General features: G+C 42.0%; 1 protein-coding gene across 4 annotated transcripts; it reads left to right on the forward strand.

The window, feature by feature from the left end:
• Positions 1-313: 313 nt before the first annotated feature.
• LOC133655421 (eukaryotic translation initiation factor 4B-like) lies at positions 314-25551 on the forward strand. Of its 4 annotated transcripts, XM_062055576.1 has the most exons (15): positions 314-469; positions 5496-5639; positions 6423-6628; positions 6791-6907; positions 6991-7045; positions 7152-7298; positions 10950-11081; positions 11179-11355; positions 11440-11686; positions 11813-11901; positions 17767-18010; positions 20465-20502; positions 21135-21255; positions 24458-24530; positions 24711-25551. In XM_062055576.1, exons 1-15 carry the CDS (start codon positions 457-459, stop codon positions 24777-24779), a joined length of 1872 nt encoding a protein of 623 aa, XP_061911560.1. In that variant the 5' UTR covers positions 314-456; the 3' UTR covers positions 24780-25551. The 4 variants fall into 4 exon arrangements, with proteins under 4 accessions (XP_061911560.1, XP_061911570.1, XP_061911578.1 ...); XM_062055586.1 differs by lacking the exon at positions 24458-24530; XM_062055594.1 differs by lacking the exon at positions 24458-24530 and having other exon boundaries at positions 21135-21188.
• Positions 25552-25938: the final 387 nt, after the last annotated feature.

Here is a 25938-nt window from a genome sequence, read left to right on the forward strand (position 1 = left end):
GACACCTTCATAACAATATTTAATATGTACAATACACACACTGCGAGTATATATATAATGTAGTAACAGACACCTTTATAACAATATCTAACATGTTTTATATAATGTAATCGGTAATCGCCAATACCGAGCGAAAAGAGCCACGGTGGCAACTCTTCCCTGTGCCTTCATTTGGCCGCTAGAGGGCATATAACTAAATAGTAGATGACACATTCAAACATCCCGTTCGTGTGTTGAGTCAATAAAAAAAATGAATGAAATATTTATTGTCTTTTATTGAGTGTGCCGAATAAAGGCATCCATTATGGTAAGAGCAGCGGTGAAAAAGTACGTTAATGGTAGCAGTCATGAACGGAGCAGAAGAGGGTCAAGGGAGGGGACGCTAAGCTCGTGAACGCCGACGCGCGCTCCCGCTGACGCCTACATCCGGGAACTACAACGAACCCGCTCTTCAACATGGCGGCGTCAGGTGAGGTTTATGTCGGGGAACCGTCATGGTCGCTTGCGGTGAATTCCGGGCACTTTTAAAGGCGAATAATGGAGCGGTTCGAGTTGCTGATTTGTATAGACTGTTCTCGATCACGTCGTCTCACGCGCAGGGACGATCTGCGGTTGTTATGGAGCCGCTAAATACGCCAGTGCCGAAGGAGGGCAAACGCACGAAGCAACGGCTAGCATATTTCTTTCCAGCACTTTCGCCACATTGTATAAATGTCTGCTTTGACGTGTTAGCATGGCCACTGTGTATACTTCATATAAGAGCACATGCCATGGGGTCTAGAATAATACACGCTATATGACGTCTTAGCAACACGGCGCACTTTAGCTGGCCGCGGAGCACCGGGTACCGGGGAGGGTCGGGCCGAGCAGCCTCCCCACGTGTGCGGCCGCGCGTTCGACTGCCTGAGCCTGGTCAGTAACTGCGAGTGGCGTCGCCTTTGTCCCAGCCGAGACACTGTCTGCGGTCGCCTTTCGTCGACTGAGCGTCCTGGGACGTCTTCTCGGGTAAATGCTGCTGCTGCTGCAAAGGCTGCGCACTTGTGTCGTGGCGCCGCGACGTGCGCTAGGCCGTAAAAGCTAGCCAGCTCAGCACACACTCATCGTCAGCACGCCTTCTGCTGACTAAGTCATATATATATATATATATATATATATATATATATATATGTATATATATATATATATATATATATATATATATGTATGTATATATGTATATGTGTGTATATATATATATATATATGTGTATATGTACGTCAGCATTTGTATGTATGTGTGTATATATGTATATATATGTGTATGTATATATCTGTGTACATATGTATATATCTGTGTATATATATGTATGTATATATGTGTATATGTTTATATCTGTGTATATATATGTATATATCTGTGTATATGTATATACACTACCGTTCAAAAGTTTGGGGTCACCCAAACAATTTTGTGGAATAGCCTTCATTTCTAAGAACAAGAATAGACTGTCAGATGAAAGCTCTCTTTTTCTGGCCATTTTGAGCGTTTAATTGACCCCACAAATGTGATGCTCCAGAAACTCAATCTGCTCAAAGGAAGGTCAGTTTTGTGGCTTCTGTAACGAGCTAAACTGTTTTCAGATGTGTGAACATGATTGCACAAGGGTTTTCTAATCATCAATTAGCCTTCTGAGCCAATGAGCAAACACATTGTACCATTAGAACACTGGAGTGATAGTTGCTAGAAATGGGCCTCTATACACCTATGTAGATATTGCACCAAAAAACAGACATTTGCAGCTAGAATAGTCATTTACCACATTAGCAATGTATAAAGTGTATTTCTTTAAAGTTAAGACTAGTTTAAAGTTATCTTCATTGAAAAGTACGGTGCTTTTCCTTCAAAAATAAGGACATTTCAATGTGACCCCAAACTTTTGAACGGTAGTGTGTATATATATATATATGTGTATATATCTGTGTATATGTATATATATATAAATGTGTATATATGTATATATCTGTGTATATATATGTATATATCTGTGTATATATATGTATATATCTGTGTATATATATGTATATATCTGTGTATATATATATGTATATATCTGTGTGTGTACATATGTATATATATATGTGTGTGTACATATGTGTATATCTGTGTGTGTACATACGTGTATATCTGTGTGTGTACATATGTATATAGCTGTGTGTGTATATGTATATATCTGTGTGTGTATATGTATACATCTGTGTGTGTATATGTATATATATATATATACACATCTGTCTGTGTGTATATGTATATGTCCGTGTGTGTGTATGTATGTATATATGTTTGTGTGTGTGTGTGTGTGTGTGTATATACATATATATATATATATATATATATACATATATATATATATATTACAGTCAAGAAAATAAGTATTTGAACACCCTGCTATTTTGCAAGTTCTCCCACTTAGAACTCATGGAGGGGTCTGAAATTTTCACGGTAGGTGCATGTCCACTGTATGAGAGATAACCTAAAAAGAAAAATCCAGAAATCACAATCTATGATTTTTTTAACAATTTATTCGTGTGATACAGCTGAAAATAAGTATTTGGACACCTGTCTATCAGCTAGAATTCTGACCCTCAAAGACCTGTTAGTCCGCCTTTAAAAGTCCTCCTCCACCCCACTGTATTATCCTGAATCAGATGCACCTGTGTGAGGTCGTTAGCTGCATAAAGACACCTGTCCACCCCATACAATCAGTAAGACCCAAACATTCAGCATGGCTAAGAGCAAAGAGCTGTCCAAAGACACCAGAGACAAAATTGTACAACTCCACAAGGATGGAAAGGGCTACGGAGAAATTGCCAAGCAGCTTGGTGAAAAAGGGGTCCACTGTTGGAGCAATCATTAGAAAATGGAAGAAGCTAAACATGACGGTCAATCTCAATCGGAGTGGAGCCCCATGCGAGATATCACCTCGTGGGGTCTCAATGATACTAAGAATGGTGAGGAATCAGCCCAGGACTACACGGCAGGACTTGGTCAATGACCTGAAAAGAGCTGGGACCACTGTTTCCATGGTCACTGTTGGTAATACACTAAGACGTCATGGTTTGAAATCATGCATGGCACGGAAGGTTTCCTTGCTTAAACCAGCACATGTTAAGGCCCGTCTTAAGTTTGCCAATGACCATTTGGATGATCCAGAGGAGTCATGGGAGAAAGTTTTGTGGACAGATGAGACCAAAATTGACCTTTTTGGTCATAATTCCACTATGCGTGTTTGGAGGAAGAAGAATGATGGGTACCATCCCTACTGTGAAGCATGGGGGTGGTAGCATCATGCTTTGGGCGTGTTTTTCTGCTCATGGGACAGGACGACTGTACTGTATTAAGGAGAGGATGACTGCAGCCATGTATTGTGAGATTTTAACCAAAAACAGCCTTCCCTCAGTCAGATCATTGAAGATGAGTCGTGGCTGGATCTTCCAACATGACAATGAACCAAAGCACACAGCCAGGAAAACCAAGAAGTGGCTTCGTAAGAACCATATCAAGGTTCTGGAGTGGCCTAGCCAGTCTCCAGACCTAAATCCAATTGAAAATCTTTGGAGGGAGCTGAAAGTCTGTGTTACTCAGCGACAGCCCAGAAACCTGACTGATCTAGAGAAGATCTGTGTGGAGGAGTGGGCGAAAATCCCTCCTGCAGTCTGTGCAAACCTGGTGAAGAACTACAGGAAATGTTTGACCTCTGTAATTGCAAACAAAGGCTACTCTACCAAATATTAATGTTGGTGTTCAATGACTTATTTTCAGCTTTATCACACAAATAAATTGTTAAAAAATAATAGATTGTGATTTCTGGATTTTTCTTTTTAGGTTATCTCTCATACAGTGGACATGCACCTACCATGAAAATTTCAATATATATATATATATATATATATATATATATATATACACACACAGTGAATGCAGTTATCATGTATTGGACTGTTACTAGCGGTGTCAGGTTCATACAAAGTTTGCACTTGAGTTACCATTGACTCGCTTTCATGCCGCAACTGTCATTTGTGTGGTTTGTTGGCATAAACACAAGCAGATCTGTATATTAGATATGTAAACACGCGTTGTTATTCAGTCAACGCAGAGTGAGCGGTTTGTTGTGCATGTTTATGTAAAGGTCATGACTGCTGTGGATTAAAAAAAAAAAAAAATTTACACTAAAGATCCCAGTGAGCTGTGTTCCACTATTTTCTGCTTTGGACCAAAAACAAACATGGTCTCACAACACTTTGGCTCTCAGACAATAGAGAATATTCCACAACAACTCATTGATGCTATCTGAACATGTCGCGTTTGATAAGTTTTACCTGCTCGTGTTGAATTACTGGAAGCCCTTTTTAAAATCTGATTTATAAATGGTCTACTCATGTGAAAGATGACGTCCATCGATCGTTTTTTTGGGGGGTGAAAAAGGACGATGCTGTAACTCCCCAACATCATATTCCACATCCTACCAGTTTATGTAACAATATCAAAATGTCACAGTATGGTATTGTCACGGTGATAAGGCCACGGTACAATATTACTGTGGTATATGTAAAAAAATAAATAAATAGTATGTACAATGAATTGCCACAAATTTTTAGGATAAACACTAATTGAACAAATGTTCTAATCATATTTCTATAAAAGTGTATTTTTGAGTGCAGGGAATATTGAAGGAGCATCCAATGTCACAAGCAAATATTAAAATGACTTCGGTGAGTGTCTTTAAAGTGACAATGTCAACATCCAGTGTATAAAACAATGTTCAGTTTAGTGTCTTTTAAACTTTGACTTTCTGAGGAGCAGTGTCATCTGCAGTGGACATGTTCTTATATCCATTTGGAAAATGCAGTTTCTAAGAAACGTTGGTGCACAGTTTACATTTTAATAATTAGAATAACTCATACTTTGATGTTTAAGCTTCAAAAGTTGCCGTCACTGAGTTACATTTGGCTGGGAATGCTCAAGGCGAACGTTGTGCTCAGTTACCTGCACCAAAGAGGTTATGTTTTCTCCACGGTTTGTCTGTTACGGTCCCTGTGTCGTGGTCTACTCTAAAAGGGACGCTTAACATAAAAGGCGAAGGCTTTGGACATACTTACGTTAGTACAAATTAGAGCGAGTCATGGCAAGATACGCAGGTGTGCGGTGATCAGCTGGGCTGGTAGTCCGCAGAGATGTATTATTTTCAGACCATTCAACACAAAAGCGGCAGAAAAAAACTACACAACAAGTTTTCGTTTGATACATCACAGCATTGTTGTGAAGATTTTATACCTAGTAACAATGTAATCATTTTTAACACAAATAATATTGAATGTGTAATTAATGTTCCGTAGCTTTGTTGTTCCAAACATTTGTAGCTAATCCCAACCTTCTCAATGAACATCCACATTCGTAGCTATTTCCATGATAGTATGCATTTTCAATCTCTAAAGGCAAGCTTCTTTTTTACCGTTTAGCTAAGAAGAAGAACAAGAAGGGGAAGACCCTCACTCTGACGGACTTCTTGGCAGACGACAGTGGTGGCGGCGGTGGTGTGGCCCCCAGTCACCCCGTCAAAACAACTAGTTGGGCTGATGAAACCGATGATTTGGATGGCGATGGTAAGCCCATAATGAGTCTCTATTCTGTCTAGGCTACTGTACTTTTTATCTAGTGCTGTGATTATCCGTCCTTCCGAGGTTTTATTTGCTCTGAAGATAAAATGCTATTTGACAGCTGACCGAGAGAACAGAGTTGTATAAGCATCTCCTGTTTTTGACTTAAATTGCCACAAGTGAATTGGCTGGTAGGTACATTCAAAACTACCGTCTATTGACCACGCTGTTGCCACATTCTGAAAAATGCAAATTCTTGAGACAAATGAGTGATATCTAATTTGACAATATGTGAAAATACTTGCACAGCCAATTGAAAGACATGTTTGAATCATGAGAGAGAAAATCTTAAAAGTAACTGCCTCCAACTGTTTTTGTTTATGTCTGTGCTTGTACTTAAGTTAAATAAGTAGTAAGTACACACCTGTCAATAATGTTATTTTTATAGCTTGAATAACTGTGGCCATCCCAATGATGTTATCCACCAGTGGCGAAAAGGACTACTGAAAAATTGATGCAGTTCTGATAAAAGTTAAGAAGATAAAAGGTCATTTGTCTGTACAAACCACTCTGGTTAGGGGCTAAACAAGCAAGATGGAATGCTTGCTGAATTTCAGTCTTTGTTTGCTCTTTTACATTTCAAGTTGAAAGAAAGCAAATAGCCTGATGTGAAACTGTTAGGTTGGGTTATTTGCTTTTCTGGAATACAAATATATGAATGGGTTGTTCTGTGACTGAAGGCAACTTCAAATGTTACAATTGTTCCATTTTCCTCTCCCAACTTTCCAGTTTCTACTTCATGGCACACAGAAGATGATTCGTTCCGGGCACCACCCATTGACCGGTCCATCCTGCCCACGGCACCCCGGTCAGCTCGTGAGCCCGATATTGACCGCTCTCGACTACCCCGCAACCCGCCCTACACCGCCTTCCTTGGCAACCTGCCCTATGATGTCTCTGAAGAATCCATTAAAGACTTCTTCCGCGGATTGGCAGTAAGTAAATACGATAAACGTTAGCAGAGTTGGCCTTTCCGTTTCATCCCAGGAGATTTTGTGGTTTTGCTGGTCTTGACTTGAGTTTATTTTCACACAGTTGGACCAAGGTGTTGTTGCTTGTTATAGTGATCCAAATTTTTGTGTGGTACTTGTTTCTAGATCAGTGCGGTGCGTTTGCCTCGGGAACCAAGCAACCCTGAGAGGTTGAAGGGTTTTGGGTATGCTGAGTTTGACGATGTTGATTCTCTCCTGAGGGCCTTAAGTCTCCATGAGGAGGTAAGGCAATGCAATGAATTTTGGCCAAATGTCATATAATCACAGTTTTTAACCATAATCCTGGCAATCTGTAATAAATGCAGAACCTGGGAAACCGAAGGATACGTGTGGATATAGCAGACCCATCGAATGACAAAGGTACAAAGTGATTTTTTGTAAACTAGTTTTTTACTGTGGTGTTAAAGTATCTTTCAATTGTCACATCAAATCCTATTCTATAATGTACCAACATGGTGTTTATTAGAGAGAGACAGTGGACTTATGGGAGGTCGCGATCGAGGTGGGAGAATGTCGGACATGGGGCCCGACAAGACGGACAGTGACTGGAGGGCTCGGCCCACTGCAGACGCTGATGATGAACCTCCCAGGAGAGATGATGCCTTTGGAGAGAGTAAGTCAGGTCTTTCTTTTTCTTCTTTCATGTTGAAATAGTTGTCACTTGCTACAAAAAATGTACAGCCAGTACCTTACATTGTAACTGTACACTTTAGTTCCTCAAATTTAATTTAAGATTGGAAGTGTAATCGTGCCACTTCTCCCTGGCAAAACCAGTAACACAATTACCATTTCCATCACTGGTTAAACCAAGGTTTCAAGCATGCAGCTAAAGCCTTATTAATTGATGTAATATCTCTCATCCAATTTCATTGTAAAGGGCATATGCCTTTAGTTTTTTATGAATATTGTGAATGCAGCAGTGCACGAGACATGAGTAGAATAGAATATGATTTTATTTGAATAGGGACGATACAGTTCAACGTAGTTCCAAAACAATGAATGCAACTGATATGCTGTACAGAGAGTTTATAGCTAATTTCCAAATCTTGTCCGTAGCTAGTAGGTTACAGTGACTACTGAAGATGTACTATTTTGAAGTGGAAAACAGAGTCTTGCATACAAAAGAGAATAGAGCCAAGTCGTTACTGCGCAGTCGAAAATGTGCATTACAGTATGGTGTAGTAATACATTGCATTATAGGGCTGTAACAACAAAAAATTGTATTGGCGTTGGGTATGATGATTGGGATATGAGGTAAGATGTTAATGTGTATTGTATTCATGTTAGTATTTAGGATAAATCGCGACTAGCGCGCTTGTTACCAGCTAGCGGTCAGTGCGCTCGCTGCACCTCCAGGAAACGAGCAGTATCATTGAGTTTATCGAAGTGCGGTAATCAATCATGGTTTTACGATAATGCACTAAAATCAAAATTCTTGGCCAAAACTCGAAACACAAATACATTATCATGGCAATTATTACTACCATTGCATTTATGGGTATGCCTGTGTACCAACTCTGGCTGGAACAATATGAACATTTCATGTCACAGTTATCATTACCGCAGCATTGTTAAATGTGCTCAAAAAGTACTTTTTTTATAACTAAAATAAATAGACACTGTTAGAAAGCCCACTATGTTGCATGTTTTGTCTTTATGCTTCACTGATGGTGTTCTGGCACCTTAAAAACACCACCGTATCGCTGGATTACTGTGTTTTAAGAGAGCACAGCTTCTAAGTTCAATGTGCACAATGGAATATATTTGTTGCCCAGACAGCAATGTGTTGACATAAGTTTAGATTTGGGAATGACGTTTCTTACTGGGGAATGACATCTTTTGTATTCATGTTAGCATTTAAGCTAGCAAGGTAGCAGCACCAGTCAGTCCGTGTGTTCGTCAAAGTGCAGTTATTGATCACGTATCTTTTAATCATTTAATTCAAAACGGTAAAACTAACCGTCTGGAATTTTAACGTGGTTACGATGATGCCGTTTATCTTTGCATCCCTTTAACCAACGTCAATAAAATCAGTTGCACAAATTCATATTTACCCTTCAAAGAACAAAGCATACAATTATGAAAATATGATTTACCACTGGTATTACATTAGTAATAGATACAAGTCTACAGACCGAATACTACATGGCGCAGCATTTCCCCAAGATTGCCAAAATAACTGTAGTGATGGGGGCGTGGACACCATGATGTCATCAAATTATTTTCTTTATAAATGCTCAAAATATGTTTACACACATTTAAAAAACAAACCTGTTAATAATTAGTGTTAACATATTTTTTATACTGTTTTGCCATATTTTCAATTGTTGCTGCTTCATGTACAATGTACTTTGTTGATTATTTTGCAAGTGTCTTGAGACTTTTAGTGACTTTTTTCTTAAAAACACCCGCAACAAATCTAGCATCCTTTTCTAATATTATATAATGTACTTGTCTTCAGAGACTCTATTTCTATACCGTGATGTCTCTGACTAAAAGCAACCTGCAACGTGCATGATGTCACACTTTCTTGGCGCTGCTGCTCCAGTTGGACTTTATAGCTCCTTAATATCTGCACATTTTGTAGATCACTGTCTGCAGGTATGTCTGGGATACATTAAAGTTACGTCCACATCGCCGACATGCTGACTGCGCTCCAGACAACCGCGTGCATCTTGTTTACATCTGGTTTCGGCAGCGCTGTTTTGGTGGTCAGCCTTTTTTTGGTGGCTGAGTGTATGTCAATAGTGCACACATAATAGGCCATCTATCCATTCATCGTGTAATGGTCTGCTGGTGGTAATGTTTTATGTTTGTGTGGTTTTGATTTGATGTTAATTTTTGCGATGATCACAAACACCCCGTCCGTGCCTGAGTGAATTGGCAGTGTCTCATGAAGACGAAAGTGTTTGCAGTTTACACGGGAGGTAAAACCTGTTGGAATTTTGCCAGGTAGCATAAGATTGGTGATAAAAGTTCAAACATATTTTCAATGTGTGGCGGCTATGAATTTACTGTGACTGTGTGCCACATTCCGTTACATTAAGGGGAAACCCTGATAGCGCCAACACGCTCGAGGTACTTTCCTTTTTTATGTGATGTTGTTGACATAATGGGAGTGTTGAATTTCAGGTGATTAAACCCGACATCGCAGAAGATCCCCCCTCTTAATACTTCCACATTGCACATTTTGCAGATCGCTGTTTTTCTCTGATGTACGCCCGCAGACATGTTGCCTCCACTCCAGAAAAGCCCTAAATGCAACTTTGGGCAGTTTTCGAACAAAAAAATTCCCTGCATTGCTAGTTTGAAGTGAGAATACTAATGCTCTGGAATTTTACTGCGGGTTATTATTAATACCAATAGTCGTTCAGCCCTACCACTACTTGTCTTGGAGGGTTGTACGGTATACCGGTACTCGTATAGTATCGCGGTACTAATGAATCAAAAACGGTACTTACTCTGTTTGAAAAGTACCGGTTCCCGGCAATGTCAAGTCATGGTTTTACGAGCAGAGAAGCATGTTCGGCAGCGCGCACACACACGTAGTACTTACAAGCAGACACAGTGTGTAGACAGAAAAGGGAGAATGGATGAATTTTGGTCTAAAAAGTAACGATAAAGGTGAAGTTATAACACTGAAACACCCTCAGGAAGAGGTGCTTAAGACATGGCTAACTAGCTAGCAGCTAACATCCATCCACAGTCAGCAGAGTTTTAGCTACTCCTAAATCACTAATCCTCGTCTCCATGGCGACGAATAAAGTAAGTTTCTTACATGTAACATTATCACTGGAGGACGATAGCTAAACATGCTTCACTACACACCGTAGGAGGATACAATAGCTCACCGCTAACAAAAGCTAGTGCACCTGAATGTAAACAAATGCCACGGGTGGATCTACAACTGCAGCTCTAGATAAATGACACAATATGTTACTGCATATGTCAGCAGACTAATTAGGAGTCTTTGTTTGTTTACTTACTACTAAAACACAAGTTGTCTAGTATGTTTACTATTTTATTTAAGGACTAAATTGTTCTTAGATTGCAATAAGATACATATATTTAATGTACGGTAAGATTTTTTGTTAAAATAAAGCCAATAACGCCATTTTTTGTGGTCCCCTTTATTTAGAAAAGTATCGAAATACATTTTGGTACGGATACCAAAATATTGGTATCGGGACAACCCTAATGTCTTGTAAAAGCAAAATGGTGATCTATTCAACTTTTTACATTGAATATTTTTGCTTTCTTGCAGGATCACGAGATCGCTATGAGTCAGATCGTTACAGAGATGGTCCGCGACGGGACAATGACCGTTTTGACAGTGGAAGGGACCGCTACCGGGAGCGATATGATGACAGAGACCGGAGAGATTACGATAGAGGAGGTAATTCAGCTGTATCTGTATTCACTGGGATGTGTTTGACTGGCCAATCCATCTGCTAGTCCTGTACTCTCAACCCACCTTTTGTTCTGCTTTCTAGGTTATGACTCCCGTGGTGGTGGGGGAGGTCGTCGTGCTTTTGGCAGTGGCTACCGCCGGGATTATGATGATAGTCGAGGTAGCAACGATCGTTACGGGGATAGGGATCGCTATGGGGACCGCGATCGCTATGGTGATGATAAATATGAAAGACGGGATGATAAACGTGAGGAGAGAGGTGAGTGTGACATTTAATGACAATTTGTTTGTTGATTGTGTTTATTAATTGCACCTCACAAATCTGAACCTTGCCCCCCCCCAGGAACCGTGCAGAGGCCTAAATTGAATCTGAAGCCCCGCAGTGTTCCCAAGGAAGAGGAAGGTAGCAGTGGCGGTACTTCCCCAGCGGCTGCCCCACCCTCCAGCAGGGCTTCCATCTTTGGTGGTGCTAAACCAGTAGACACAGCAGCCAAGGAAAGAGAGGTAGAAGAGAGGCTGAAAAAGGAGGAAGAAAGGCTGCAGAGACAGCTGGAGGAGGGCCGCGGTACTGACAGAAAGATAAGAGACAGGTCAGTTTGCCCTATGATGCCTAAAAATATCCTAGCATTGAAAATGTATGTTCTTTTTTCACATGTCCACATCTGCATATTTGTTCATAAACATGTTTCATTAAATATTTGATGAACTATATTTAGAGACCCAAGCTGGCGCAATGAGGAACCTCATACTGAGAGATCTCGCACAGGAAGTGAGTCCTCCCAGCAAGGAAGTGGTTCTGGAAGAGGTGAGTTCTCATCTTCTTGTCCTTTGAAAGTTATCGCTAGGGATAGGAATTGATAAGATTTTTACTGTTCAGATTCCACTTTCGATTATGCTTAACAGTATGTTTTTTTATCGGTTCCCTTATCTATTCTTATTTTGGAAAAAATAAAATAAAAAGGGTTGATTAGCATCAATTTTGTTTAGTTTAGAGCAGGGCTGTCAAACGTGTGGGCCGTATCAAGCCAGCGAACAGGTTTAACCCGGCCTGCAAGATGAGTTTACTAAGTATAAAAATGAGTTGCAATTTTTTAATGAAATAAACTACTGTTCTCTAAATGTTTCCACTGGATGTCGCAATAGCAATTCAGGGGTACCAATACCTTATTTAATTGTAAATGATCAACTTAACAAATTAAATAGCGAAACGGTAAGATGCAAATACATAAGTCAACTTTGCCATCATCTTTGTAGTTAGAGTTCCGTGCACCGCTCGCAGTTGGTTAATGGCACGTTGTGCACACTGAACTCCTTTGTAAAAATGTGTGTTTCTAGATTTGTTGTTTGTTTTATTTCATTTTATGCATAAACCTATCATTAGGCCTGGAGAATTAAAACACATTTTAATTTCTGTTATGGCTTCTCACGACTATGAAAAGATAGTCGGGAAAAAAAAAAGATTCATGGGCCGCGCAACAAGCATGCAAATTCCGGAGCTTACAAGAGGTTTGGGATGTCACCATGGTTGCTACTTATTTCACACAGCGCTAGTAAGCCTGATCAATAATCACTAAACAAAAAAATAGGTTAATATGATTTCATAACATAACCGCAAACCTAGTCACATAATTGAGCAAAACAAAGAGGAATCCGCTGATAAACGCAAAATAGTATCAGGGAAATTGACACAAATGTGAGTGAAATGTTGTCATTTTTATGAGAAGAAACATTCGTTTGGGAAAATAATGTGTCCGATACTGCTCATTTATCCCCGACACACTCAACCGCCCCGTCCTGAACTAAACAATGTAGAGACAATCACTTGAAACAGGAACTAAACTACCAAGCTAAAGCTAACGAGAACAATCCATACACCCACAACACAGCTCATCTGCTCGTGTTGTTGTGAACGACATCATGGATGTAAAATTAATGTACAGCACTCGCAACTTGGTATGGTATGTGGGCTTGTATTAAGCCTCTGGGTTGAACGCCCCTGCCTTACATAGTTCCGGTTCACCCTTGGGCAAGGTGTAGCACCCGAATGCCCCCCCCCCATCAGGGTTACGATACCCCCCATGAACCAAACTAAAAGAGGATGCGTTACCCGGCCCAGAGGAAGCCCGGGGCCCTCCTCCGGAGCTATGCCCGGAGGTAGGGCTCGTCAGCGAGCGCCTGGTGGCCGGGCTAGCCACGGAGCCCGGCCGGGCACAGCCCGAAGAAGCTACGTGGACACACCATCTTCTCCGCCACGTGGGCCCACCACCCGCGGTCAGAACCAGTGGGGTCGGGTGCGCTGCCAAGTGGATGGCAGTGAAAGTGGAAGCTCCAGACGGACCAATTCGGGGCAGCAGAGGCTGACTTTCGGGACGTGGAACATCTCTACGCTGGTAGGGAAGGAGCCTTAGCTGGTGCGGGAGGTGGAGCGCTACCGGTTGGATCTGGTGGGGCTTACCTCTATGCATGGCAAGGGCTCTGAAACCACACTCCTGGACAAGGGATGGACCTTGTTCACTTCTGGAGTTGTTCAGGGTGTGAGGGCACAGGCGGGTGTGGGGATACTCACGAGTCCCCGGCTCAGTGCCTTTACGTTGGCGTTCACCCCGGTGGACAAGAGGGTCGCCTCCCTTCGCCTTAGGGTTGGAGGGGGGAAAACTCTGACTGTTGTTTGTGCGTACGGACTAAACAAGAGTTCAGAGTATTCGGCCTTCTTGGATACCTTGCATGGGGTCCTGTATGGGGCGCCGGCAGGGGATTCCATAGTCTTGCTGGGGGACTTCAACGCGCACGTGGGCAATGACAGTGATACTTGGACTGGCGTGATTGGGAGGAATGGTCTCCCTGATCCGAACCTGAGTGGTGGATTGTTATTGGACTCCTGTGCTAGTCACGGACTTGCGGTAACAAACACCATGTTCAAGCATAAGGATGCTCATAGGTGTACCTGGTACCAGAGCACCCTAGGCCAAAGATCAATGATCGATTTTGTAATCGCATCAGCTGATCTGAGGCCGTATGTTTTGGACACTCTGGTGAAGAGAGGGGCTGAACTGTCAACTGATCACCATCTGGTGGTGAGTTGGGTTGGATGGCGGGGGAAACCTCTGGACAGACCTGGCAAACCCAAGCGTGTAGTGCGGGTGAACTGGGAACGTTTGGAGGAGTCCTCTGTCCGGAAGGACTTCAACTCCCACCTCCGGCGGGACTTCTCTGCCATCCCTGTGGAGGTTGGGGACATTGAACAGGAATGGGCAATGTTCAAAGCCTCTATTGCTAGAGCTGCAGCTGCGAGCTTTGGCCAGAAGGTCTTAGGTGCCTCAAGGGGCGGTAACCCTCGAACACCCTGGTGGACAGTGGTGGTCAGGGAAGCCGTCCGACTGAAGAAGGAGTCCTACCGGGGTATGTTATCCCAGGGGACTCCGGAGGCAGTTGCAAGGTACCGACGGGCCCGAAGGGCAGCGGCCGTGGCTGTGGACGAGGCTAAGCAGAGGGTGTGGGAGCAGTTCGGGGAATCCATGGAGAAGGACTATCGGGCGGCACCAAAGCTGTTCTGGAAGACCATACGGCACCTCAGGAGGGGGAAGCAGGGAACCATCCAAGCTGTGTACGGCAAGGATGGGACTTTGCTGACTTCAAGTGAGGAAGTCGTAGGGCGTTGGAAAGAGCACTTTGAGGAACTCCTGAACCCAAATACATCAGACACACCCTCCCTGATAGGAGCAGGGCCTGAGGATGATGGGGGATCGACGTCGATCTCTCGGAGTGAAGTCACTGAGGTAGTTAGACAACTCCACAGTGGCAAAGCTCCGGGGGTTGACGAGATCCGTCCAGAAATGCTGAAGGCTCTGGGTGTTGATGGGCTGTCTTGGTTGATACGCCTTTTCAACATTACGTGGAAGTCTGGGACAGTGCAGAGGGAGTGGCAGACTGGGGTGGTGGTTCCCCTTTTCAAAAAGGGGGACCAGAGGGTGTGTGCTAATTACAGGGGTATCACACTACTCAGCCTCCCTGGGAAAGTTTACGCCAAGGTACTGGAAATAAGGGTCCGGCCGATAGTCGAACCTCAGATTCAAGAGGAGCAATGTGGATTCCGTCCTGGTCGTGGAACAACTGACCAACTCTTTACTCTTGCGGGAATCCTGGAGAAGGCCTGGGAGTATGCCTATCCAGTCTACATGTGCTTTGTGGATTTGGAGAAGGCGTATGACCGGGTCCCCCGGGAGATCTTGTGGGAGGTGCTGAGGGAGTACAGAGTGAGGGGAACCCTGCTGAGGGCCATCCAATCTCTGTACAACCAAAGCGAGAGTTGTGTCCGGGTGCTTGGATGTAAGTCGGATCCATTTCCGGTGGGGGTTGGTCTCCGCCATGGCTGCGCTCTGTCACCTATCCTGTTTGTGATTTTCATGGACAAGATTTCTAGGCAGAGTCGTGGCCATGGCGGAGAGGGTATACGTTTCGGGGGGCTAAAGGTTGCGTCACTGCTGTTTGCAGATGATGTGGTCCTGATGGCACCTTCGGTTCGTGACCTTCAGCTCTCACTGGATCGGTTCGCAGCCGAGTGTTCAGCGGCTGGAATGAGGATCAGCATTTCCAAATCTGAGGCCATGGTTTTCAGCAGGAAACCGATGGTTTGTACAGTCCGGGTAGGGGACGAGACTCTGTCCCAGGTGGAGGAGTTTAAGTATCTCGGGGTCTAGTTCACGAGTGAGGGAAAGATGGAGAAGGAAATCAGCCGGAGAATCGGAGCAGCTGGGGCAGTATTGCAGTCTCTCTGCCGCACTGTTGTGACGAAACGAGAGCTGAGCCAGAAGGCAAAGCTCTCGGTCTACCGAGCTATCTACATTCCTACTCTCACCTATGGTCATGAAGTGTGGGTATTGACCGAAAGAATAAGATCGCGGATACATGTGGTCGAAATGAGTTTCCTCAGAAGGGTGGCTGGCATCTCCCTTAGAAATAGGGTGAGAAGTTCAGTCACCCGAGAGAGACTAGGAGTAGAGCCGCTGCTCCTTCGCTTGGAAAGGAGCCAGCTTAGGTGGTTCGGGCATCTCGTGCGGATGCCTCACGAGCGTCTCTCTAGGGAGGTCCTCGTTGCACGTCCCACTGGGAGGAGACCCCGCGGCAGGCCAAGGACCAGATGGGGGTGGGGGTGACATCTCCTCTCTGGCCTGGGAACGCTTCGGGATTCCCCAGGAGGAAGTCGCAAATGTTGCTCTGGAGAGGGAAGTCTGGAGTTCTCTGCTGGAGCTGTTGTCCCCGCGACCCGATTCCGGATAAGCGGTTGAAGATGGATGGATGGATGGACTCGCAACTTGAGAGGCGCTCTTTTGTTTAAATTTTTATTTTTTTTACAGCCTCAATTCAGCCGCCTCTTTACTTGTCTAGGTGAGAACAGCATATCACACTTCCCCTCTTCACAATAGTAGCGCGGTGTGTCAAACCCTATCCGACTGCGCTTACAAAATAAAGGTTTCAAAAAAGTACCTTGCAAAAGAATAATGTACCTGAAGCACTTATTGATACATTTACACATAAATAATGCTTCGACCTAAATTACTGGTTAAAATTGTCCAAAGATGTATTGCACCAATACATATGAGGATTTTTGCATTTTATTAAACATTTTACTGAATTTTAAAATAATTATTTTTATAATAATTTAAAATACACTTTTTTTAAAATAAGTGTAAAAGGTAAAAAACTGGATTGTATTGTTTTTACAATGCTGTATTTAAAATTGTTATTGCTATTATTTTTTTTCTAGTGTTTTTTTGTTACTAATTTATATTGAGTTTTTAAAAATATATATATTTAAAGTGGTGGTACAATAAATACTCATGTTTTCAAATAAATGAATAATAGTGTATTTATTTGTGATTTACAATATCAAACAAAATAATTGTGACTATTATTTTTGCCATAATAGTCCAGCCTACAAAAAATCAGGAGCACTGTGGCAAGTGAGTGCAAGCTTTTGACCACAAACTTAGTCATTGCAAGGTGACATTCAACATTCCTGGCCTGAGACATTGCACTCTTCCCTGCCGCGATGAAAGGAAACATGAAATGGAGCGAATACTTACTGCCCGACTGGCTCCATCTAGCTCGTCTAAATGAGAAGGCATTCATTTCAATTGAACAAGTATTAATGCTAACATTATAGGCAGTGAGTTAGTACCTGTTGTATTAACGGCAGATGACGTGGTCACTGCTGCTGGGATGAGATCGGCGCAGTTCAAAAACATGAATTTAATTTCTAGTTATTGCATGCTGTATGTTCAAATGTTTTTGGTTGTATGCCCTCCTCTTGATGAAATAGAAATTATTACAAGTAGTAGTAGTTTTCTTGTCAAATGTATCCAAACTTTAGAGCATTTGTTAAAGAGGTCATTCCCAAATCACTGGCGTTTTTAAGGGAATCGTTTGAAAAATTGGCAGGCGATTTCAAGTAATTGATAATCTGGGAACTGGTTCCGAACAAGAAGCGCTTTTCGATTCCCATCCCAAGGTATCATGGTCTAAAAAGCCATCCCTCCAACCATGTTTCACAATTTACTACCATGTCCCACCTGTTCAGCTCAACTGCTGAACCCCCAGTTAACTACTGCAGTGAATTTCCCCTAAAAAAATACACACGCTTTTGCTAAACGACAAATGTATCTTCTGCAAGGCTCAAGGTGTCGAGACGAGGAGCGCTCCGGAGAGAATGAGGTTTTCAGTGGGAGGGAAGATGAGCCCTCGTCTCCTGGGTCCTCCTCACAGCCTCCCCCCTCCAAGGAATCTCTGAAGGTGATGCCCGCACCTCCACCTAAAGAGAACGCCTGGGCCAAGAGAAGTGCAGCCAGTGTGGGCTCCAGCGAGGCCGATGGGCTATCCGCAGTCTCCCCTGTTGATTCAGCGCCGCCCAAGTTCAGGTAAGTGTACTTTAGATGCGAATCAAGTAGGGCTGGGCGATTATGTGATTGTGATCGTTGATCGCCATTAATTTGAGTTCGATCACAGTGATCAGCGGTTAGCGTATTTGCTCGATCAAACATGGCGTAACTGTCTGTCTGAAGTTACTGCAATAGTAAACCGCCTTACTGACCATGATCCCGTGTGTGTCTGTGAATGAGTGTGTGTTTGTGTGTGTTTTTATGTTTGCGTCCGTGTATGTGTGCGTCTTCCTGCGCATTATAACAAATGTTCAATCAGCATTGTGCCACTAGCACAGAAGTTGAAACAACATTTAGAAGGAGCAGCAGCTTTAAATGACAGGCTTAACTTTCACTATCTGCTGCAGCGCACCAGTAATCCTGCCCTGAATGCGGACTTGCAGGCACTCACAGGAGTCTTTATCAGTCCCGACTGGGAGAATCAACACACTCACTAATTTAATCAGAAAAGGCATTTTTATATCTAAGTATTATTTAATCAGACTTGTTGTTTGTGTCTGCAAAGATTCAACTCCTCTGATATAAGAAGTACTAGAAAACCCTGCAGACAGACATTTTGTGTTTAAATAAATGTTGAGTTTAAGGATAAAAAGCATTTTGTTCCTGAAAGAATCCTTAAACTTGTTTTATGTGTCGGTACACATTATTTTACAGCACTTCAATGTAATTGTATTTAATATATGCTACAGTATTTGAGTTTTCAAAAACTCCAGTGCTTGCCAAAGCACTGGTGATAAACACTGATGTATACAAGTACCGTATTTTCCGCACCATAAGGCGCCCCGTGTTATTAGCCGCACGTTTAATGAACGGAATATTTCAAAACTTTGTTTACCTATTAGCCGCCCCGTGCCATTAGCCGCACCTACGCTACGCTAAAGGGAATGTCAACAAAACAGTCAGATAGGTCAGTCAAACTTTAATAATATATTACAAACCAGCGTTCTAACAACTCTGTTCACTCCCAAAATGTAATGTACAAATGTGCAATCACAAAAATAGTAACACTCAAAATAGTGCAGAGCAATAGCAACATCAATAACTCAACGTTGCTCATACGTTAGTGTCACGCAACACACAAAATAAACATTTAAAGCTCACTTTCTGAAGTTATTACTCATCTACAAATCCCTCGAATTCTTCTTCTTCGGTGTGCTTCACTTGTTTTTTGACACCATCTGTGATGTGGACGCGCATGCAGTCGTAGATCAACAGGAACGGCGCTGCGTGAAAAAAGTCACCCGGTGTCTTCGCGTAAACGTCTATCAACCACTCGCTCATCTTTTCTTCAGCCATCCATCCCTTCGAGTTAGCTTTTATGATGACGCCGGCTGGAAAGTTCTCTTTTGGCAAGGTCTTCCTTTTGAATATCACCGTGGGTGGAAGTTTCTGGCCGTTAGCATGGCAAGCTACAACCACAGTAGGACGACTTCTCATTCCCTGTGGTGCGAATATTCACCGTACGTGTTCCCGTTGTATCCACAGTGCGGTTCACATGAATATCAAAAGTCAGTGGAACCTTGTACGCGTGTCTCTTAGTAGGAGACATTTTGTTGTCTTTACAGAAAAACAAATGAAATTAAATATCCGCGAGCTTCTTCTTCTACGGGGGCGGGTGCTCACCTTGGCGGTTGCTTACAGTAGAAGAAGAAGCGCTTCCTCTTCTATGGGGGCGGTTGCTTACCGTAGAAGAAGAAGCACTTCCTCTTTTACGGGGAAAAAAGATGGCGGCTGTTTACCGTAGTTGCGAGACCTAAACTTTATGAAAATAAATATGAATATTAATCCATATATAAGGCGCACCGGGTTATTAGCCGCACTGTCTGCTTTTGAGAAAAATTGTGGTTTTTAGGTGCGGCTTATGGTGCGGAAAATACGGTAATTCAGGAATATAAATAATTTACCATTTAAAAGTGTTGTTTAGTAAATGTTAACTTGAAGTAAAAGTCTTGCAGTATTCAGTACATTTGAGTGGTGTGCACCTCTCGTAAGCACAATGATATATATGAACTAAATGAGGGTTGTCAGCTGTGAGCGTATTTTACCTCGATCAAACTTGGCGGAAATGTCGGTTACAGGATACTGCAGTAGTAAACAATAGGTATGCAACAGTACTTAGTATAATTCTGCACAGGGATGTTGGTTACAAGATACTGCAGTAGTAAACAGTAGGTATGCAACAGTACTTAGTATAATTCTGCACGGGGATGTCGGTTACAAGATACTGCAGTAGTAAACAGTAGGTATGCAACAGTACTTAGTATAATTCTGCACGGGACAATCCGGCTTTAATTTCAAATATAATAATTGCGATACTAATCGAGATTGGATGATATGAACAAATTAAACGTGATCAATTTTTTTGCCATATTGCCCAGCCCCAGTATGATGTACATACACATTTATTGTATCTACGCTTATCTCTTGTTGTAGCTCCTCAAGTTCTGCCGATGAGAGAGGATCTGAAAAGGGTAAGACTTAGTCATGAACACGGGAATCTGTTACAGGGCGGTTTCAGCAAACCTCAGCGTTGATTAATGATCATTGATGATTAATGATATTTCAAGTGCCTGCTTGACATTTGAAATATGTAATCATCAGGATCACAAGAGAACATAGAGGGAATGCAACAATGAGCCACCTAATCAACTCAGACTAACGATTGCGGTTGGAATGAATTGATTAAAAATGTATGAAGAGAAAAAAGAAAACTTGTTAGGCATAACTTATTGGTTGTTATGAAACTTTCTTCAGTCATTTCAAATGGCTAAAAAGCCCCTGAAGACATGTTAAAACATTGCTGCTAGTCCTTGATTGTGTTTGGCTCTAAAAAAAAAAAAAAAGGAATGTAATTGACGGTCCGCGAAGGATGTTTGAATAAAGGCTCATTGGAAACATGACAACCTTGCCTTCGCAAAGAATAATGCGGGATTCCTGAAACTGGAAACGGAAGTGACCCAATTATATAGTAATCAAACTGCACTTTCCAACCTAAATGTACATTTTCAGCCACTCATTGACTGAAGCTGCTGCAGTGTGTTGCCAGTGTAGTCGACAGTCTATAGTCCAACCATTCTCTCAACTCTCTGGCTTCTCCTTTAAGATGAGAACAAGGCTGATGGTGCCCATGGAGACCGGGGGCCCCCACGGGCACGAGGTAGGCCTGGAGCAGGGCGGGAGCGAGGAGAGGGGCCCAACAGAGACCGAAGAAAGGAGGCAGACAGGTCAGCCACCCCAAGCTTTGCAACTGTTTGAGTTGTGAAAAGACAGACAGGGAGGGCATGAGGGCATCTGCAAAGAATGGCCCATGTAGAGCTACACAACATCTCTTGTCTCTAATGTTGTGCAAATCTTGGGCAAAATGCTGACAATGCCTAATTGGTAGTCCGGCACTAGACCAGTTAACCACATAACATTAGCTAGAAAGGGATTTCTAACTATCACTGAATTTTCTTGGCACATGATGAGCACCTGACTCTGCGTGTGGATGAAAATAATCAACATGAATCGTTTGTGCTACTCCAGTGTTCAGGTGCTAGTAGGGATGTCCCGATCAGCGTTTTGGCCTCAGATCCGATCCGATTTGCAGCCCCAATCCAATGCGTTGACAGTGTTCTAGATTGTGGAACTGAACATGTTTTTAGTAAGTAACTAAATTAAACAGTTTTATAAAGCTGATGTCATTAAATGTATAACTTGCTAGTATTGTTGTACGGTAAATCTTATGACACTAAATGTATGGTGTTATAAGCAAGGTAAATCTTATGACACTAAATGTATGGTATTATAAGCAACAAACAATATTTTTCAGAACATTTTAATTGGTGTCCATTAAAGTCCATTCAGTTTTTTGCCCCTAAAGCCCTCCTGGATTTCATTCCCTTAGTTTGTAAACAATAACAAAAACAAACCCAAAAAGTTTTTGTGATAAGAGCGAGAAATGATTGACATTATCGATCATACACTGATACACTATTAGGGCTGCAACGATTAATTCAAGTAGATAAACGCTTTGATTGGTAGACTGCTGCTTTGATGATCACTTCCTGAGTGTAACTAATCATCCATCCATCCATCCATTTTCTACCGCTTGTCCCTAAAATGACACAAAATATACAGCCTTTTTTCCCCACACGGCCGCTGCAATAGAGCACACGCATAATTTATGTTATCCTTTTTTTTCCCAATTAATGCACTTAATTGCACATGTTAAGTGCAATTTCAAATTAAATGTGCCTTTATTGGAAAAAAGAATGAAGATTATGGTAATCAGAAAAATTGTTCAACTATTTTTCCTAAAAGATTGCATTGTGGCTACTAAATGTTTATAATGTATCGAACAAATTAATCGATAGATGACTAAAAAATTTGCTAGCTTCAGCCCGAGATACCTTACCAATATTGATATTTAGAGTGAGCACCTCTGTTCTGGTGTGTAGCATGCTTATCCGTTCCTTGTCCTAGCCTGCAGTGATAACAGTACTTGTAAGAAACCCAGTTTATTTGCCAGTGTTGATTAGTCACGAGAAGCGGCTTCGCACTGTAGATGGACATTAACCACGCTGAGCCGCCGCGTCTGTTGCAGCTCACAACTTCTAGCCGGTGGTCTGGCCAGAAATGCACCTTCCTGGAATTCATGCAACCCCTGCATGCGCGCATGCGATTAATAAAGAATCCTGAAATATAATTGTGCATTCCTTTTAGAAGGAATCTTTTACATGAGTACAATCTTTAAAGGGTAACTGCACTTTTTTTTAAAAAATGTGCCTCATTATGAAAGACATGACAACAGATGGATTTTTTTTAATGAATTCTAAATATTAAATAAAAGTCCGCTTACAGCAGAGCCAATGAGAGCACCTCTATTTTGCCCATAAAATCCAATAAATAACCATTCAAAAAGAGCCAACAATACTCCATTTACATTTCGTGACTTAAATATTAACCGAGTATTAGTGATATTAATGTTATACGTGCTAAAACTGACAAACTATTTATAGCAGCGACCTAATCACTTCCTGTGTCCCTATGTTTACATCATGGACTGGTCTGCTGCTTCCTCGTTTCCCTGCTCCCTGTAAGTTTATTGTAGATCATAAATCATGCCTCTCACCTGAAAAGCGGTTACAATTTGCCAAAAAACACATTGACTGGCCTAAAAAGAAATGGCGTAAAATTTGGGGACTGATGAGAGTAAGATTGTTCTTTTTGGGTCTAAGGGCTACAGACAGTTTGTCAGACGTCCTGCAAACACTGAATTCAAGCCCAAGTACACAGTGAAGACATTGAAGCATGGTGGTGCAAGCATCATGATATGGGGATGTTTCTCGTACTATGGTGTTGGTCCTATTTATCGCATACCAGGGGTCATGGATCAGTTTTAGTACATCAGAATACTGGAAGAAGTCATGTTGCCGTATTCTGAAGAGGAAATGCCCTTGAAATGGGTGTTTCAACAAGACAATGACCCCAAACACACCAGCAAGCGAGTAAAATCATGGTTCCAGACTAACAGAGTTCAAGTAATGGAGTGGCCAGCACAATCCCTGAACCTTAATCCCATTGAAAACTTGTGGGCTGACATAAAGAATGCTGTTCATGAGGCAAAACCAAAAAATGCAGAGGAATTGTGGAACGTAGTACAATTGTCCTGGGCTGCAATACCTGTCGACTCCATGTGCCACAGATGTGAAGCAGTTTATCAGAAACTGTGGTTATGCAACTAAATTATAGTTAATAATTCTAAGGAAAGTTGAATCTGCAAGCCTTTCTTAGTTTATACAGTACATTTGAGTTTTATAAAGAAAGATGTCAACACTGCTATTTTTTTGTTTGATATTTCTTGACTTTCTGTAAAATATTGTCAAATTGAATTACTTTTTTCCAATTTTCTGGCTTTGAAATTGAATGTGCAGTCTCTCCAATGCATTTGTGTTCTTTAAAATACAATTTATTTGAAGAATTTTGAGGTTTACACACCTTTTTAAACACACTGCTATTATTATGAACATAACTGTAAATACATACGTCATGTATATAAATCCCTAATGGAGGTGTTTGGATGTTTTTTTTTAGGGAGAATTGAACGGCTTCTATAGGCTCCATTGTAAGCGGACTTTTCATTGAATGTATTTAATATTTAGAATGCATTAAAAAAATCTGTCATGTCTCATAATGATCGTGAACGAGAGGCAAAATTCCCCAAAAAGTGCAGTTCCCCTTAAATCCATGTGAGCACTAACTGCGGTAACGATAGGCAAGGCTCATAATCGATAAAAAAAAAAAAAAAAGCAAAAACCGGCCCGATCTGAGGCCACAATCGGGACATCTCTAGTTTGTAGTTTTGCAGCATTATTGGCAAGTGTTGTCTGTCCACTGGTGAGTCCTGTCCATGAATGTTAACCTTCGGGTTCATTCTGACTGTAGAAAGGATAACAGAAGAGACCGAGACTCCAGACCAGCACCCGAGCCAAAGAAATATGAAGAAACCCAGACCCCTGTAAGTCCGTCACAGAGCACCAAGTTCAGCAGTTCTCATAGTTGGTTTAGGGTTCTCCAAAGGTCTTGGGCTCCTCCTCCACCTTGAAGTTTCAGTTGGTGTACCAAAAGCCCGTACACGGGCACCATTTAATTCAGGAGTGTTTTGCTGAGTGTCTCTGGTTGCTTGTTTTTCTTCCAGAAGTTCAGCTCAGCCAGTAAATACGCTGCTTTGCTAATGGATGGAGACGACGCTGGGGATGTGGAGTAGAGAAGACAAGACGCCAAGAAGAGGAGCAAATGAACAGACAAGTCATTTCACATAGCTTATATTCTCCTCATATGGAAGAGGTCCCAGGGAGGACAATCATCCCTCCCTTTTCCCTCCTCCAAACCTTTCCTTCCTTCCTTCCTTCACTCCTTCCTTCCTCTCCTCGAGGACTTTTTCAGGTTCTACACAATAGTCACCTATTGGACTTGTTATTAACGGGGAAAAAATGAGTACCTGGCTCATGGAAAAGTGATGGAAAAAATTGTAATAATAAATAAAGAAGTCGGGAAAGTGAATTTGTACATTTGTGGATGGGAGGATTGATCTGAGCTGATGTAGCGCGACAAAACACTTTCACTCGGTGATTTGCATACATGCGGCCATTTTTATTAGTCATGAAAGTCCTTTTAACCCTTTATGAATTGAAAGCACGAATCTTGTCTTCCAGTACTAACTTTCACTATTAATTCTGGAACTAACTTATGGAACATTTTCCAGCCATGTGTATAACGTCGCAACAAAATGTTTTGAAAGGACTCAGTGACTTAAGAGCGCCACACGACTCAAGTGCCATTATTGCTCTCCCCCAGTCATTGTACAGACTTGGCTCTCTTTCTAAAAGAATCGCTTCAATTAAAGTCTTATCTGCTCTCCTTTTTGGCTCTTTTCCCCCATCCTCCCCTGCTGTCTGCAAATCATGCTCTCTTCTTCGCATGATGACCGTGGACGTTTTCATGACATGGCCTTCCTGCTTGCAATAAAAGGGGCGTCGTTTAAATATACCACACATTTCTCTGCCGTCGTTTGTTTGGCTAGTGATAAATGCTGGCATCAGTCAGCTCAATGACACGTTTCCCTTTCCCCAACACGTTTCATTTATAAGAGTTTGGTCGCACCTTCAATGCAAGAGCTCTGAAAAAGCACAGGACACCAGACCGGTGCAAAATCAGTTCATTGGAAGAACGTGTGGAATTAAATGTATTGCAATAGCTGAGAAACGGGAAGAATTTGTCAAATAATGATCTATTTGAAAGGTATAATACATAATTATCTGCTTCTTTTTTTTTTGCTGTAGTTAAAATATATACTGTACAGGCCAAAAGTTTGAACACACCTTCTCATTCAATGTTTTCTTTATTTTCATGACTATTTACATTGT

The sequence above is a fragment of the Entelurus aequoreus genome, linkage group LG01 (assembly GCF_033978785.1).
Source record: "Entelurus aequoreus isolate RoL-2023_Sb linkage group LG01, RoL_Eaeq_v1.1, whole genome shotgun sequence".
Lineage (NCBI taxonomy): Eukaryota > Metazoa > Chordata > Actinopteri > Syngnathiformes > Syngnathidae > Entelurus > Entelurus aequoreus.